The 18081-nt window shown below is 56.0% G+C and overlaps 1 protein-coding gene across 1 annotated transcript; it reads right to left on the bottom strand.

Annotated features, from left to right (window-relative positions):
• Positions 1-2115: 2115 nt before the first annotated feature.
• Positions 2116-9240, bottom strand: GLI1 (GLI family zinc finger 1; the record flags this gene model as incomplete). Its single annotated transcript, XM_084303485.1, has 11 exons — positions 2116-4388; positions 4655-4934; positions 5115-5363; positions 5878-6042; positions 6543-6692; positions 7309-7449; positions 7576-7677; positions 7774-7936; positions 8195-8390; positions 8869-8964; positions 9144-9240. The coding sequence occupies 11 exons, from the start codon at positions 9238-9240 to the stop codon at positions 2116-2118; spliced, it is 3912 nt and encodes a 1303-aa protein (XP_084159611.1).
• Between the last annotated feature and the right edge of the window lie 8841 nt (positions 9241-18081).

Here is an 18081-nt window from a genome sequence, read left to right as displayed (position 1 = left end):
TGTTAAAACCGTGCTGAAAGTCCGGCAGGCTTGGTGCTGTGACCACTTCTCCGGGGAGGCTGCTCTAGTGCTCGAACAGCCACTCTCTCAGTGAAGAACCTTCTCTTAATATCCAATCTGAATAGATTCAAAATTAATTACTTGTTACTTACTTGCATGACAGCCCCCCACGCTTCCCTTAGTGAAGCCCCTTTTCACAAAGGGTCTGACCCTGTCATAAGCCGCTTTGGCCCCATGTTCATTGAACTCCTTCCAGGTATACCCATGTCTTGCTTGTACCGTGGAGTCCGGATCTTGACATGGTATCACAGGTGTACCCTCACCAGTGCCCAGCAGATGACCACAGAGGAAGCTCCCACATTCATAAGGAACTGGAGCCCATAGCCCCTGAGGATCCACAATAGCTGTAAAGACCCCATAGCCCCTGGAAACTCACAGACAGCTCCCATAACTCTGACAGGATGCCTTCAAACTCTGAAAGAGCTCCAGTCAATCTAAGAACAGGCCCAGGAAATAAACTCTTGAGTGTGGCTTCGAGGTGCCAGAGGCCTGGAAAATTTGTGGCAGACTTGGGATAACTAAGAAAGCTCCAGCACACCTCAAGCAGCTCCAGCAGTTCAAAGACATCCAGAGACCTGGAGAACAGCCCAAGTGGTGTGCTAATAACCTTGGAACAGCCCCAGAGACACTAGGATGGCCTAAACCACCCCGTTTATAGGTTTGAAAAGCCCAGTGCTGCCCTGAAGACACTGTGTGTGCTTTACGGGGCCTTAGGAAGAGCCCCCAGGAGCCCAGACAGCTTGCAGAAAAAGCACAGCACTCAGAAATAATGCTGGAAAACACATGGCAGCTTAGAGACATCTAAAGGCCACACAGAGACGCTATGCATTCAGACAGTCCCAGAGACCCTGTAAAGAGTCCCACAGCTCACAGCAGCACTAGAGGTGTCAAGGTAGCCCCCCAGTGTCTATGGAAGAGCCTGGAGATGCCTTCCCCCCCTTCCTTCCGCATACATTCAAGGATGGTATGAAGGAAAACCCTCAGAGATCCAGGCATAGCCCCAGAAGCACTAAGCCATATCTTGTATCTCAGTGTGTGTGGGTCTTGGTGTGCTTCTGCTGGTGATTTTGCACGATGCCAACAGGTGTGTAACTTAGAGCAGCACTGCCCTTTCCTCCGCGCAATCCTGCAGTGAGAACTGCTGTGTGGGTGGCCTGTGCAGCACACACTATGGCTGGAACCCCACTCCAAAAGGCTTCTACAGGGCTTGGTACAAATTGGTTGTGGTCCCAGCAGAGGGAAAGGGGTGCCGGAGAGAGCTGTAAAGCACCTAGCACATGGGTCAAGCTTGGAGCCTGACTGCAGGGATAAAGAGGCACACATCTCACGCTCCCCTGAGAAAGGGTTTAATGGGGACAGAGGGAACTGCTGTTTTTCAAACAAAAGAAAAAATGGGATAATACCCACAGGGGAGACAAAGACATACACATATGCACACTATGTACAGAGTGGCACAGGCAGCACCAGGCATCCTGAGCCCATCCCCCTCCCCCCCACATACACACACATACGCCCCATCCTTATGATGAATTGCCTGCCCCTTCTCCCATCTTTGAGCAAGACAGGAGAAGGGGGGGGACGAGGGGAGGGAGGGGAACTTGCCAAGCAAGAGGGGGTAGAGGGGGAGTCACAAAAAAATAGGGATATAAGGGGGCAATGGGAACATATGGAGGGGGGCTGCCTGCAGGGATGGGGAGCATGGAACTCTTTGGTTTCAATGTTATGACTGCGCAGGACCACTTTATCCAGAGGGCCAGCAGATGCAGAGAAAGGTGGAACTGAAATAGAAGGACTCGGTAAAAACAGTTCCCCAACTCCAGAGGTGACTGACATGATCAGGGTTGCAGCTGTGTCTGGGACCCAGCAACATCCCTCCCCTGTGCCTTACACCCACAGACCTGACAAGGGAAAGACTGGAGGGGTGTATCTCCCTACTTCCCCACCCTAACCCCCAGTCATAAACCTGAGGCACTGGGCGGATTCCATGCCTCTACCCAAATGAAGTTTGGGCCCCCTTGTTGCAGACATGCCCACCTGACGATTGGTACCTCCTAGTTAGGACAGGGAGTTGAGGAAATGGCTCTCCCCTGCCAGAGTGCTCAACATAGAGCTCATGTCACCCACAGCCATGTTGGCACCACCAGATGACGGAAGCAGGAGGCCACCAGCAGAGCTTGGGGATCCAGGCAGCAGTGCAGGTGTCTCTGAATCCTCCACAATGGCAGCAAAGTCAAGGTGCGTGTTCTCCAGGTCCAGCGAGTCCAGGCTGTTGGACACCTGCTCCCCTGAATCTAGGTAGTAATATGAGCTACCTTTGAGGCTTTCTGAACTCCCACCATAATGCCCAGGACCCCCGCAGCTTGCTGCTGTTTGATCCAGCAGCTTATGCCCACCTTTGCCCACCTGCAGGTGTGTGTCCTGGCCTGGGTAATATAGCAGGGTATTGTTGGGCCCTTCAGGTGTGGGGCGGACAGGGGGCAAGCGAAGCACTCGCCGGGAGCTGGCTTCCACTCCCTCATAGGAGTGATTTGGCTCAGCCAGATTACTTACATAGTTGAGGCTGTTTTGGTGACCTGGTGGTTTAGGGCCACCAGGTGGGTGTGGCACCATCTCAGGGTTGAAGCACTGGGGGTTTATGAGGTGGTGGGTCTCTGCCAGACCCTGCAGGTGATCTGGTTTGGCTTGGTAACCAGAGTATTTGGGGCTGAGGTACAGTGGTGCTTGCATGGCATGGTACTGCCCAGGTTCACTGCCCACCCCCATGCCAGCCTCCCCTCCCTTGGAGGGTAACTGTTCACCCCACATCAGAGCCTGCTGGGCCTGCACATAGCTACGGACCATCACTTCTTTGGCCTGCAAGGTGGGGGTGTGGGCTCTTCTACCCCCCGGGCTCAACATGCCCATGTAGCTGACAGGTGCCCGTTCCTCAGACCGATAACCACTGGATACTGCATTCATGGCTTGGCCAAATGACACAGGAGGCTGTATGGGTGCAGTAGGCTTGACGTTCTGGCAGGGACCAAGTTGTGGGGCAGGTGATGAGTAACACTGCTCCGATTTGATCTGCAGTCGGTTAAGCCGGTGCCCCTCAGAAAATCCACTGTCCTGACACGAGCTCACAAGTTTGGGTTGCTGCACACAAGAACTGGGTAGTGGGTACTGAGTACTTTGATGGTGACAGTGTGCCCCAGACATGGCAGTAGCAGAGGCACTCACACTTGGCTGCCCGGAACTCATCTCCAGATTGCCTTGGTGAGGTTCCTCCCAAGGAGCTGACACGGTCCCACTGCCAGCACGCATGCTCGAAAAATGCTGGTTCATCTGGCACTGAGGGAGGGAGAACTCAGACTGAAGCAATCCCTCCTCCATATCCCCATGCCCACCTGGGTTCAGTTGCATACCCCCCATGGTCCGGTGAGCACTGCCATACAGGCCTTCACACTGGAGCTCCACACCTGTCCCCTGGCATGGGAAGCTTTCCTCCAGGTAGTTCGAATACTCATCCATTTCTAGCAAGCCAGACTCTGTGACTGGGCCAGGGCCCTCAATGCTTACACTCTCCAGGAAGACATTTTCACTGATGCTGGGTGGGTGTGGAGAGAAGACATAGCGCTGAAGGTTAGCATCAGAACCACCCAAGGGCTGCAGGACAGCTCTGCCTGCCCCTGACACATTCACGTTACCCATGCTCTTAAAACGATGCACCTTGGGTACAGCATGAGGGTTGGCTGCTGTCCGGGCAGGGTCACTGGCCCGCCGCACACCATTCCCAGGCACCAGGTGAGGGTGAATGCTGCCTGCATAGCCAGGGTAGTCATTGGAACCATGCTTTCTCAGCAAACCATTCATGAGGAAGGGGGGCATTGCTGGCTTGAGGTAGTCCCCAGGTAAGCTGCTGTGGCCACCCATGCCCACCCGCTCCATGCTGGGCAGTGGGGTTGGCGGGGGGGCACCTGTGGCTGCAGCATATTTGGCTTTGAGACGATAGCGCTGGGCTGGCGTGAGGCTGCCCACGCCTGGCAACCCTCCACAGTGACTGGCATCGCTGGAGCGTCGTGACTCATCTGGAGAGATGGGGTCATAGCCATTTGCCAGGCATGCCCCACCAGGCATTGTCCCTGTCTCACCACCCAGACATGGTCCAGCCAGATATGGGGACGCCACAGAAGAGCGCCGGCTGACGGTGTAGGCTGAGCTTACAGTACTGGTGGCACTGCTCCGGCGCTCGTTCAGCGGCATGCCCATCTCTGATGCTGACAGCTCTGTGATGCGGCGGTGCGAGGCAGCTGGTGGTGGCACAGAGATCCCAGGCACCTCCCCAGGCAGGCCTGAAAAGAGAAGAGGAGGAGTTAGAGCGGGGAACCCAGAAGAGGAACAGGCAGCCATCTCCAGTACTAGAATATGGCCTCTTCCATGCTTAGTGCCTGCTAGGATGGGAAGTAGATTCAAATGGTAGCAGTAAAGAAGGGTAAAGGATGGGGCAGAGCCCCAGACGTGAGGGTCCACCACCTCTCTGGCTGCAAACCAGACCTCCCTCAACACAGTGCCCGCAGGGCTGGCCCCACATCCAGGTGGGAGGGAACCACAGTCTCACCAGCTCCTGAGATGACTGGCAAATTCAGGCCCTTGGTAGCTGATGGTTTCCTCATCTGCTTCAGTTTGTCAATGCGAAGATTCTCTAGCTTGTGGAGGGCCATGAGCCCTGAGGTGCCCATGGTCTCACCAGGCACCACATCCTCCAATGTGGACAGATCCTCGTAGCTTCCGCCTGCATTGCCCGTCATCTCCACCCCACTGTCGTTGTTGGTGGTGCTGCCGAGAGGTGAGTGGTCACTGCTGCATGATGACTGCCCACCTGGGCTGGGCTGCGGCTTCTGGGGGGGACCCACAATATTAACCAAGGAAAAAGGGGAGTCAGATATCCACTACAAACTTAATGCAGATTGGAAACCCCCACCCTGCCAGATCTGGAGATGCCTTCCCTACCATGCAAACTGACTCCTCCAACAGTGCTGGCCAGGCCTCCCTCCGTCACCACATCCCCAGCTCCTTACCGAGGCCAAGTCAGGCACCAAGAGCTTGCTGTCATCCTTCCGGGCCTCAGTGGGGCCATTTGTATCTCTCTCCTGCTTCACGTCTGGGGCGCCACTGGGAGCTGGCAGTACACGGCCTGGCACCATATCACCTCGGTGCTTCTTAGTGACATGGGCATCAGGGCCGTGCACCGTCTTCACATGTTTGCGCAGGGAACTGGGGTCTGTGTAGCGCTTGGTGCAGCCCGGGATTTTGCACACATAGGGCTTCTATCAGAGAAGAAAGGTAGGCATGGTGGAGGAAGGGTGTTAACTCAGTTGGACTAGAGCACCTCTGTAGGTCCCTTCCCACTGAACTATTCTGTTCTGTTCTGTTCTGTTCTATTCTATTCTATTCTAATTCTATAAACCAGAGACTCCTCCCAGTCCCTCCAGTAGACCTGAGAGCTGAAGGAAGAGAGGGTGGGAATTTGTCAAAGAAGTTGAATCTCCTTGGAGGGGGGCATGTCAGGTGTTACAGGAGAACCTTGGAAGGGGTCATAAGAAGCTCTGAGGAAGGATACAAGGACAGTGCTCCACAGAAGTAGGGCAAGGGTAGAGGGACCCTGGTGGGAGTGCAAGTGAGGTAGGAAGGGAACAGGGGGTGCATACTTTATTAGAGTGGGCAAGGAGGGAGTTGGGGCACAGAGAAAAAAAAAAAAAAACAGGGATGCAAAGTACAAGACTAATAGGGTGGCACAAGGGGAGCCCCAAGGGGTGCAAAGAGCCACAAATGGCTATGTACCTCGTTGGAGTGGGTGCGGTTTTGATGTTTGGCTCGGTCAGAAGCATTGGAGAAGGCCTTGTTACAGCCCTCGTGTTCACACACATAAGGTTTCTCACCCGTGTGTGAGCGCAGGTGTGTCTTGAGGTTTTCCAGGCGTGAGTAGGCTTTGTTGCAGCCCTCGAACTGTGCAGGCAAGCAGAGTAAAACATGCCACACACCTTCAACAGACCCAGTACCACGTCACCCCCATACTCCATGCCCACAGCACACCTGCCAGACACTTACCACACCTCCCACACATAACACACCTGCACTCCTGCAGGTGTATGTCCTGAGGCCACTGCACAGCCCTTTACCCTTCTGGCCTACGTCAGGCCACCTCACTATGCACCAGCCACTTACCCATGGTGTACCCAACCTGCTAAATACCCCTTTATCTCATGTGCATCTGTGCCATGCCATTGATCACAGGGGCTCTGGCCTGCCACACATGAAACATATTCTATCACGTACTACCATGCTCCTGACCACCTTGTCCATCCCACCTCATTTTCCCTTCCCCACCACATATCCCCCTCAATACCATATACCAACTCAGGCCAGCCTGCACCCTGCCCTGAGCTTTGCCTGATGCAAGGCACCACAGCTTAGCCCAGGCTTTGCAAAGGCCCATTCCATCTCACCGTGCATTTGTGAGGTTTCTCGCCTGTGTGACGTCGCATGTGTACCACCAACATGTACTGAGCCTTGAAGGGCCTCTGCTCCCGGGAACATGCTGCCCAGTGGCATACAAACTCTTTCTTCTCCCCATGGATATGCTCGTTGTTGATGTGCTGGGGAGAGAAGGGAATCACTAGGGGTGCTGGGGAGGGCATGAAGGGTCAGGGGGATACAGATATCTTAAGAGAATATCATGAGAGAAATGTGATATAGAGGGACTGGGGTGGCTGGTGGAGACTCAAGACACTACAGGAATACAGAATGGTCAGATGCTGTCTGAAGGAGGTAGGGGATACTGGAGATGGGGGCTATTTTGGGAGGACCAAGACAAGACATAGGGGTCAAGATGGTGAGAAGGGTGATATAGGAGATTTGGACTGTCTGGAGGGAGACACGGAGAGCAAAGGAGGAAGTCTGGATGCACTAGTAGTTCAGAAGAGCTAACCCAGGAGTGAGGAAGGCCAGACCGGTTGTTTACCCTAGGGTATGGGAGGACCATGAAAAACTTGCCCACAGGGAAGAGGAGGCTGCATCTCCCTCCCTCCCTAGAAGCAACTTCCACCACTCACTTGTGTGGTGAGTTCTTGAGGTGGTGGGGGCTGGGGGGGGGAGGGCTGTCCCAGCATAGGACAGTCTGAGAAGGAGTGATGGGTTGATAAAGTGTGACAGCAGCCAGTAGCCTAGGCACAGGTTCTGGGACAGGAGATGCCCAGGCAGGACCTAACTCACATGCACCAGCTGCTCCTGAGTGTCAAATTCTTTGGCACAGCCATCCCAGTAGCAATTGGTTTCATAGACAGTCTCGGACTCAGGTTTCCCATCCTCTTTCTCCAGATCTTCCCGCACGTCAAGCATCCCCAACAAGGGGTCCTGGGGGTACAGAGCCAGGTGAGCACTCCCAGATATGACTCTCTGTGTTCACTGTTACTGGGAGTGGCACGGAGGAAGAGTGTAGACCCCTTGGGAGGTAGGGGGTTCCCAAGGCCTGGGGAGTACCTGGGTGCCTATGGAGGCTGGGCTGGAGATGTCACCTTCGGATCTCTCCTCTGGGTGTTTGGCTGTCAGAGGACTACTCAGGCTCCTCTCCAACTTTAGCTGCTACCATGATGGGGGAAATTGGAAAGCAGTCAGCACTGGGATGCCCACTGGCTCCCTCTTACACAGGATGCATGGCATCCCCTGGGGACCACTTACCTGGCAGTGTTTGAGGGTCCCACAAGTTGGCGCATGGTGCAGGAGCCCTGGGCGGGTGGACAGGTGTTCGTGGGAGGCACATGGTGGTAGGGGCGGGGTGTGGCTGAACAGGTGCCCTTGGCCCTTTGGTTGCCCTGGTGGACTCTGGTACCCCAGTGATGGACTGCAAAAAGCAAGATGATGAGCAGATGACACCAGCAGAGGAGGGAAATTTAGTCCTTTTGAGACAAGGATCCAAGGTGTCTGCACTCCCAGCCAGTCCTGCACTATCCCACCAGTTCCCCTTGCCCTCCCACTCTGGGCTAACTGTTCCCACCTTCTTTGGCCCTGGTCCCATGGACTCCCCAAACTGGGCATCAGCATTCAGGCTCCCATACTGAGAGGCTGTGTGCATGCCAACAGGGTTAACTCTGGTGCCCACCTGATGGTGCTGATGGAGAGGTGGCCATAGGAGCTGCTGGTGGAGGCACAACGGGAGTTGATGAACGCAACGAGGGAGTTGGGTGAGGTGCGGATTACCGTCTGCAGGTCAACACTAGAGTCTGACAGGGGTGAGATGGACAGTGTCCGCTTCTTGCCCAGCTTGCCTGCACCGCGGGTTGTTGAGAACCATGAGCCTGGGACGGCAGCAGAGAGTGGGGGGCAATCCTCTTAGCATGGGTCCTAGAAGGCTGAAGTCACCCCCAAGGACACAAGCACGGTTCTTTGGAGACTGGAGGAGTCCCCTGAGTGTTGCTGGCTCTAGATTGCGACAAAGCACAAAAGTATCCCCCCTCCCTACCTAGCACATCAATGTTCCTAGGGGGTACCTGAAACCCTTGACACACACCTACTCCCTTCTACAACCAATACCACCCGAAGAAAAGCACCTGATCCCCTTGGTCAACACCTGCCCCTGTACGAGCCATCACAAATTTTCCTGTTCACACAGGTGCCACTGTTCCAGGAAAGGTACGTTAAGCCCCAGCAGCCTCTTCCTCTGTAATCACTGCCCCCAACACTGTCTGAGCCTTTCAGCACACACATCTTCACTCCTGGTAAACTCATTGTTAAACTACTCTACCTGTCCCACACCCCCCTAGATGAGAAACTTACCATCACCACTACCTGGGTGCTCGGTTCCTGGCACCAGCCCATAGCCATGGTGACCACTCATGAGGTTTGACTGGTGGCATAAGGGGAAATCAAGTCCTGGTCGAAAGGATAAGACAGACAGGAAGACATATTAGGGTGGAGGGCACAAGGGGAAAAGGAAATCCCTGGAGTGTCCCTGAACCCAAAGACTGAAACTGAAGGCAGGTGCCCCTCGTGCTCATGCCAGGCACTGCTCAGGCCCAGCCACTGGCCAGGATGAGGGAGCTGCAACCGACCTTGCGGCCCTGGGGCACCCGTGGCCAGTCCGTGGAGTGGGCGCAGGCAGCAGCGCTCAGCGTAGCCGTTGGTTGGGGAGTTGACAGGGTTGAACATGTCGCAATGGGGCCTGGCCAGGCTCAGGAGCACATCTGGTCCTCACCGAGGGGCCGGCGCCGGTCAGGGCCTGAGGAGGACAACGGTGGGCAGATGGCCCCCTAACCACAAGCCCTGCACCTCCAAGTGCCCCGCAGCCTGCACCCTGGTGGGCTCCGTGTGGCAGCTGGAGCAGACTTGTGCCTGGCAGGGGATGCTGTCGTGCCGCACAGCCATGGCAGTAGGACCACCAGCCACATCCTGCCATGGCTGTAGCCTCCCGAGGCCCATGCTCCTGTCTCCCCACAGCCCACGGCCACCTGCAACCTGCCCACGGGCTGAAGTCTCCCTGTCATGGCCCCGCACCCACCTGCCTGCGGTGCACAGCAATCAGTGCTAGCCACTGCTATCCCACCACTTCACCAGGTCCTGACACAGACCTGTGTACCCAGCCCAAGGCAAAAGGATGTCCTGGGGCCTGGGAGTGCTGCCCTTTTAAATTAAAGCCATTACCTCGTCTTATCACTACATTCCACAATAAAGGGGTCCCTCCCCAGCTTTTCTGTATCCCCCTTTATGTACTGGAAGGCCGCTATAAGGCCTCCTCAAAGCCTTCTCCAGGCTGAACAACACCAATTCTCTTAGACTGTCTTGACAGAATCAGTGCATTGGCCAGTACAAGGCCACCCTTGACAGCTCGGCACAAGCAGTGATATTGCCACAGGGTGCCCTGTGGTCATCCCACATCACAAGGATTCCCAGTTACTGAATTAGCAAGGTGGCCTCATGCTTGGTGCTGTACGAAGAGCAACCTGTCTGAGCAAGTGTCCCAAGGCCTGCACAGTGTCCATTGCAAAAGGGATGAAATACACGTCTGTGCACCCAGACACCTGCACAAACATCCACAGCCAAACTTGCATATAGATGTAAAAATTGCAAGCCCTAACTGCCAAAACAGGAAACTAAGGCACAGACGGGTAAAGCCATTCTTGGTCAAAGGACCCGAGCTGGCATCCTGCTCTTCCCTGCTCATGGGTCCCTGCCATATCTGTAGGTTACACCCAGCCCTGCCTTGCCAGCAGGTCCACACCCTGCCTGCAGGTCAAAACCCTGCCCTGTCCCACCCACGTATCCCACCCCTGCCTACAGGGCTCAGCCCAGCCCACTATTGCATCCCTGCTTGTGGGTCCCTGCCTGGTGCCCAGGTCTCATTTCCACCTGCCTCCCCACCTGGCCCTGCCCGCAGTCAGACCTCCAGCTGTGGCCTCGGCCTCTACACCCTGATCCCAGCCCAAAGCTCCATCCCTAACCATGGTCCCCGTCCTGCCCCAAGACCCCCGTGGGCTTGCATGAAGGACAGAAGCTCTGGAAGGAAGAGGCACTCGTGGGTGGCACCAGGAACAACGCTTCCTGCATCCTCAGCCTTCCCCTTTGAGAGACCAAGGGAATTGCCCCAAACAAGGGGTCTGGGGGAGTGGGAGCCCCTCACCCTGCTGGGAAAGTGCTGGGTTGCATTTGGAGCATGCGGGGGGTGAGGGGGGCAGCAATTCTTCCGCATGAGTTGCCCCTTTGAAAGCTTGTCTCGGGGCTTTGTGAGAGTGTCAGCCAGGAAGAATGGAGGGGGGGGGAGCAGCGGGGCAGGCATAGGGGGCGGGAGTACCCAGGAAGGTGGTGGTGGTGCTGGGGGCAGGAAAGGGAAAGAGATGAGTAGGAAAGGACGGTGAGGGGGAAAGAGGGAGGGCCTCTTACCTGCCTGCTGGACCCAGGCCTTGCAGCAAAGACTGGGGGATTAGCTCTAGGGGACACCCCCAATGCTGCCCCTACCCCAGCCACAGCATTAAACAAAGGGAGGGCTCACAGGTCCCTCATTAAAATTTGACTCCCAGATGCCCCCAGCACTTTGTGCATGCACACAGATAGTCACAGGTGCACAAACACACATTTACATGTATCCGTAGAGGCTCACGTGCAGGTATGCACACGCATTCATCCACATATATACACAGATACATGTAGCCATGAGCACACAAGAGCACATACACACTCATTCTCATACATGCAGATACACAAGCATGTGCAGACATAGTATGTATGCTTACACACATGATACCTGCACACATGAGTGTGTTCACACATAACTGCAAATACATATGCATATAAGTATATACACATACATACACGTGCAGACCTGTTCTACTTTTGTCTCTGGACTTCTGCCTGCATGGAAGAACACTCGGGTCTCATACGGGATACAACTGTCCTGGATCCCTCCTGGCACCTCTGGGAGCTCCTGTGGCTGGGGAGACAAGCTGAAGTGCTGGGGACCACTTTGCCTCCTTCTGGTACAATTTAGAGCAGTGGGGGCTCAAGAGACCTCCTCAAGCCAGCCCCTGTGTGGAGCTGGGAACTGATGTGGGTCTGGTGCCAATATTTCCTGCCTCCACCTCCCAAGAACCATCATCTGGGCTACCCCAGGTTGCCCCAGATCCATAGTCTTACCCCACCAGCTCCTTGCTCTGTATGAGAACAGGCAGGTTGCCACCGTACAGCACAGTAATTATATGCAGTCACTCCAGCCCAAAGTGGAGAAGGGCTATGGCTGTCCAGATGGGCACAGCCACCTGCTGCAGCAGCAATGGAATGGTGGGCTCTGCCCTGGGCCATGAGCCTACAGCCCCCTCCCCACTCATCTGGGCTGGGGATGCAGCCTGACGTGACCTATAGTGCTCCTCCCTTCCTGAGTCCTGGCAGGATGCGGCACTATCTGTGGAGCATCTACTGCTTCCAGGAAAGCAGTTAATTCACCCATAGCCTCTGTGATATAGTATCTACCTTGTGCACTGTCAGCCTCGTCCAGCCTGCTGTACCCTGCTGTGCCAGCCCCTGACAAGCCCAGCACCAGCTAGAGCCCTGCACCCGCATGCACACACGTGCACACACACACACATATGTACGCACATGTGCAGAGCGACTGCCACACAAACTCCATGCGCACAGCATCTGAGCAATACACAGTGCGCACATACTTATGCACACACAGACCTAGAGAACACATGTCCAATGGAACACACACAAAGCTGCATATGCACACATATAGCACACACAGACAACACACGTGTGTGCACAGGTTTGCATAAGCATGCGCAGAACATGTGGGCACACAGAGCACATGCATACAAAGCATACCGCCACACATGGGGAACATGCAGGCAAGCAGCACAAGCCACATTGCTCCCACCCCATAGCTACCAGGTCAAGTGCACCATCCTCTCTGCTCCCCTGCAGCACCCACCATGCAGAACTAGGAGCGGCTCGGTGGGGTTCTGGTCCCTATCACCCCCATTCCCTAAGTACAGAAGGAGGCTCATGGTCCTGCCATGCCAAGACAGCCTCTCCTTCCTGAGCCTGGACAACAGGGAGGTCTTTGGAGAGCAGACCCTGCCTGGCAAGGGCTGGGGTCCCCCCACTGGGGGCAACCTAAGGCAGGCGGATGCCAGGCGGGCACAACGGCAGCGGCACAGCTCTCTCCAATCCCCCACGTTCACCCGGCTAAGCACCAGCATGGGACAGGGGGAGGTACGCAAGGGAGAAAGTGCTCGGGGCCTGTGGGTCCCAGCTGCAGGATGCTCCCCACAGCCCGTCTGCAGGGGCTCCCTGCGTCCTGGTGGCCCCCAAGCTGGGGAAGCTGGAGGGGGCCGGGGGCGCGGGGAGCCAATAGGCGCCGGTCTGCGGCTCCCCCACCACCGCGCTCGCCTCCCCCGCCTGCCGCACACCGCCACGGCCCACCCAAGTTGCAGCCTATGGGCATAAATTTGAGAGCCAGGCGCAGCCGGGATTGAGGGGAATCTTCCCTCGGTCTCCTCCTGCCAAGAAACTCAAACTGAAACACATTCCTCCTCCTCTCTGCCAAGAAAACAAGGAGCACAGCCAGCAGCAGGAGCAGTTGAAGCAAGGCTGGCTCCAGATGCAGAAACGCCGCGCAGGAGGGGGTCGGACTGGCCACCACCACCCACCCCCCCTCTTTATTTCCTGCAAACACGTCTGATATCTGTCATCTGGCTCCAGTTTGCTGAGGACACTGGGGAATGGGGGTGGGAAGGATACAGAGAAGGGGGAAAAAGCAGAGAGAGAGGGGAGACGTGGTGAGCTTGCACCGCAGGATGACAGTCGGGATGCCTGCACCGATGGGTGGTGGAGCAGACGCAGACTCAGGAGAAGGAGGGAGAGACAGGCAGGGCAACCACACACCCTTAGGAAACCTGGCGGCAAGAGGAGGGGAGGAAGAGGAGGAGGAGGAGGGTTGTGTGTCCCACCATAGCCCCACAGCAGGGCAAACCCCCCTGGGCAAACCCACCTCGCAGGGCGCCAAGGCTCAGAAGGTGCCCAGCCTGCACCACTCACCACAGCGGGGGACTCCCACCCGACCCAGCACACGAGGGTGGTGGGCATCCCTCTGCGCCTCAGCACCGACCCCAGCATCTCCTGTCCCAGGCCCAGCCCTGGCAGGGTTAACAGCCCCGGAGTCCCACTGTGGAGGAATGTGATGTCAGGGCTGGATTAGCCCATGCAGCCGAGATCCCAGCCGATAGACCAGCAGCGCAGAGCTGAGCTGTGTGTGGCACAATCCATCAACCCTCCCAGCACAGCCCCCAGCGTGGGGGGCCTGGGGGAGGGCTCTGTGTGTGTATGAGTGGGGGCATCTGTGCTCCTGTAAGTGTGTCTGCCTGTATGAACACACAGGTTTGGCCATCTGCGTTTGCACATGTGGGGAGGGATTTTTGTTTCTGTGTATGGTTGAGGGAGGTGCTTGTGTGCAAGCACTCATACATGTATGTGTTTGCACGCACATTTGCACGCGTGCTTGTGCATGTCTGTCCACGCATGCACGCATGTTGGGAGCCACAACGCTACTGAGCTGAGCTACCACTCAGCTACTGAAGGGGAGCTGCCATGTGTTTGCAGGCCCAGTCACCCCAAACTTTCACTGTGTGAGAGAACAAGGGAGGGCCAGAGCAGAGAGAGGCAGACAGAGGGTTCCAGCAGAGCAGCAGGGCCTCAGGCATGGAGATGCCCCAGATCACCGCTGCACCACCCAGGAGAGGGGGTAGACATCCCACCCTGCCGAGGTTGGCTCCAGCCCTGGGACAGGGTGGGCACAGAGCCCTTGCCTGCACACTGCAGCCCTCTTCTCCACTGTCTTGTGACCTCAAGGTCAGCCACATGCCCAATTGGTTTAACCCTAGAGGGTTTTATGAAAAACATTGATCTGCCCTAAGATCTGCCCTCCCACGCTGGGGCAGCAGTTCACATGGAGCCACCACCGGAGCTGTTCTGCAGACACAGAAGGGGAACGCAGCAGAGGGCCAGGCTGAGCTGCAGCACACACAAGCCAGCAGCAAGGCTGGGAGAGAGAGGGCTGCCAGGGAACCAACACTCCCTCATGCCAGCGACAGTCCAGGACCAAGGGGACATGTCCCAGATGCCTCCCAGGGCAGCATCTGGCAAGGTTAACACACTCCTCCCCAGCTACTGCATCTCCTCCATGCCATACAGCCTTTCCATGTGCCACTGTGCTGCTGGGAATGGGCAAATGCCATCGACAGTGGGGCAAAAGGGGCGAAATTCCCTTCTGGGAGAAGCCCCCTTTCCCTGCTCTGGGACTGAACTGGGGCCAGGCTTGTCTGCACTGGGGGAGCTGCATGCCCTGGCCCCACATGCTTTCTCATCTCTGTCTCCAGCAAAACTGACGTGCAGACCTCCCGCTCAGCTGCCTTACTCTGCATCCAACCCCGCGGTTAGGCCAGGCCTTTAGGGAGAGCCCAGACACCCCTGCAAGGGGCAGCTAATCTGCCCAGGACCGCAGCTGCCACAAAGCACATTGCTTCAGGTTCAGGGGGTCTGAAAGGGGACGATGCAGGGTCGCGATCCCATGCTGGTGTGGGCTGCCAAGCTCATTCCAAGGTGGTCCTTTGCCTGGAGAAGATGAGGCAGAGAAGGAACCAGCTCTGGGGAAAGGCTATGTATGTGTGGAGGGAAAGGGGCAGAGACATCTGTGCCAGGACAGACGTGGGACATCCTCTGCTCATTTCTCCCTCCTTCCCTCTCTAGCCTTCAGAAAACATAACACATCCCCACTCCCCAACTCATGCCAAAATTCTTCTCTGCCCTTTGCACCACTTCCAGAAAGGGCCAGAGGTCCCTCCCCAGCCCACCCATCCCTCCAGCAGCACAGCCTTATGCAAGCCACAGTACACCACCACCCGTACGCCACGTCTCAGCGGGGGGTGCAGGGGGCAAGGAGGGGGGGAGCAAAAAATCCAGCCCCTCACTCCTACATGCATCCACACCCATTCCTGATCATGCTCCGACGTGCTTCCAGACACATTAACACATGCTAACACATGTGTGCTCTGGGAGGAGAGGCCAGCTGGGGTACAGCCCTGGCTGCCCAGTCTCTGGTGTATCCCAGGGTACAGGCAGGCAGCAGAGGAAGGCTGCAGGTGGGAGCTCTGAGCTCTGCATTCCCCGGTAACACAGGGGCTACCGGCCCTCAACCACAAGCCGAGCAAGTCAGGAAGCCACAGCAAGCTGGGCAGGAGCAGTGACGCTTGATAGGTGGTCCTGGGGCAGGCAGGCAATTGTCATGGGCTCGTATGTTGTTTGCTTTGGCCCCCAGTGCACACTACCCCTGCAAATTGCTCCCATAAAGCCACTTCCCTGGCCCCTGCCTTCATTGGGCTGGGGTCTGGGTGGGGCCAAGGTTTTGGGGTGAGGGTAAGGAGAGTGCAGACATGGCAGCAGCTGCTATAAGGAATTTTTATACTTCCCTCTTCCCTTCCCAGTGCTGGAGGGAAACAGCAAAATTGAACATGTGGGACCCATAAAAGCCCAGCTCTGAGTCATAGCTGTAAGAGACCCTGCCAGGCACAACTCCTTCCCATAGCATCAGGGCATCACCCCACAGCCCACAACGCTTGTGCATTACACTAAGGGACACACCTAGAATAGGGGCAGCAGCACAGGAAACCTTGCCTTCCCAAGGGAGGTAAGGTAGGACATGGCAGGCACTCAGACACGCTGTCATCTGTTCTCCTACTGCAGCCAGTGAAGTTCACATCGAGCTTGTTCCCATCCCAACAGTTCCAACCTGCAGGATTCCTCAGAATGGGACAGGAGGATGTCCAGGACATCTTCAGCAGTCATTAAAGCATTAAATACACATCAGTAGTGCCCTTTAAGCTGTAAGCTGCTTGCTGAGCGGTGGAGTAAGGTAAGCTCAGCACTTGGGCATTTAAGAAGCAGAAGTTACTCCTTCTTTGGAGCAGGAGACCCCTGCTGGGGGGGGGGGGGAGGGGTCCTCCTGCCATACCCAAAAGCTGGGGTATGTTTGTCTCTCCCAACGTATCTGCCACTGTTGGAGGTGAGTGGCGCAGACCCCTGCTCTTCCCATTCCTTGAGCAGAGCTCCACTCTGCCCATGGCAACCCCACAGCTCAGAGCCATGCTCTCCGCCACCAGACAGGGCTTTGCTTTCTTGCCCCAAGATCAGGGGCAAGAATTCAAGAAGGGGTGGGAAATGGATGTGTGCTTGCACTACATCTGGAAGCACACACACACACACCAGCCTCAGACCCGGATGCAGCAAAGCTGAAACCTGACTCTGTGTTTTTGCTGCTTGTTCCCAATCTGTGGCAGCTATTTTATCAGCTGTTCGCCTTGTTATTCTGCAGCTTCTGAAGGGTTCTGATGTGCCATAAGGACAGGGGACAGGAGGGGTACAGTTGCCGTGTTCCTGTAAGGATTTCTGTAGGATGGGATTTTTCTCAGTCCTTACCAAGAACCCACCCAGTGCATCCTTGGTAGTTATCACATCACTGGGTTTGATAAACACCAGAAGATATCAAGAGAAACTGAGGCATACAGACAAAGAGACTCCAGTCCCAGGGATACAAGAGACTGACCAGGCAGATAAATGTGCACACATGTACAGGTATATACATACACAAATAGGCCCCTTGATACATGCATCCGTAGGTGTGCATGCAGACACACAGATTCATACATGCTGCAGGGAATGCTCTGGGTGCAGGAACTCTCGTTCTCACCAACTACTGGGCATTAGAGGATTCCCTCTTCCAGTATGTCAGTAGAGATAGACAAGGACAGGCCCACTGTAGAAGGAAGGCAAGAAATCAACACAAATACCCTTTAGTGAAAGTCACATCATGTGTGGGAATGTGTGTATAGGTGCACATATGTCCGCATGCATATGTGAGCATGTGTACATACGAGGGCGCCCACATGTACAGGTGCATGGATGTGCAAGGCTGTACACGCTTGTACAGCACACTGAAGTGGTGGGGAGAATCGCATTGGCCAGGGAACATGAGCTGGCCAGCCACCCCAGCCTTGCGGCTGGTGTTCCGAGACGTAGTGTGTCCCTGACAGCATCCCTCCTTTGCACGGGAAGGGCCCTCATGGCTCCCGCCCACCCACCCACCCACTCTCCGCACTCTCCAGAAGTGAACTGCAAATCCCCTCCGAGCCTGAGCTCAACACCCCCCTCCCGGGCTGCACCGACGCGACAACACACGTCACAAGGTGTCCACGCTGACTCACACCCCCAGACAGAAACTTCCCTGCTCCGGGGAGATCTCAGCCAGCTCCAGTACTGCCAAACACAGCTCACTGCCCCCCCTCCAACTACACCAGCCACGGGGGTCTGGTGGCCTTCTACTCCAAACCTGCTCCCGATTTTCTGCTCACCTTTTTGACAGAAAAGACCCTGGTACGGGGAGGGGAGACACAACCCTCCCCGCAGAGCAACCAGGGAGATGGAGACAAGCAAATGCCCTGAGGGCCT

The sequence above is a fragment of the Netta rufina genome, assembly GCF_964035555.1.
Source record: "Netta rufina genome assembly, chromosome: 30".
In the NCBI taxonomy this organism is placed as follows: domain Eukaryota; kingdom Metazoa; phylum Chordata; class Aves; order Anseriformes; family Anatidae; genus Netta; species Netta rufina.
This window is presented reverse-complemented; position numbering and strand designations above follow the sequence as displayed.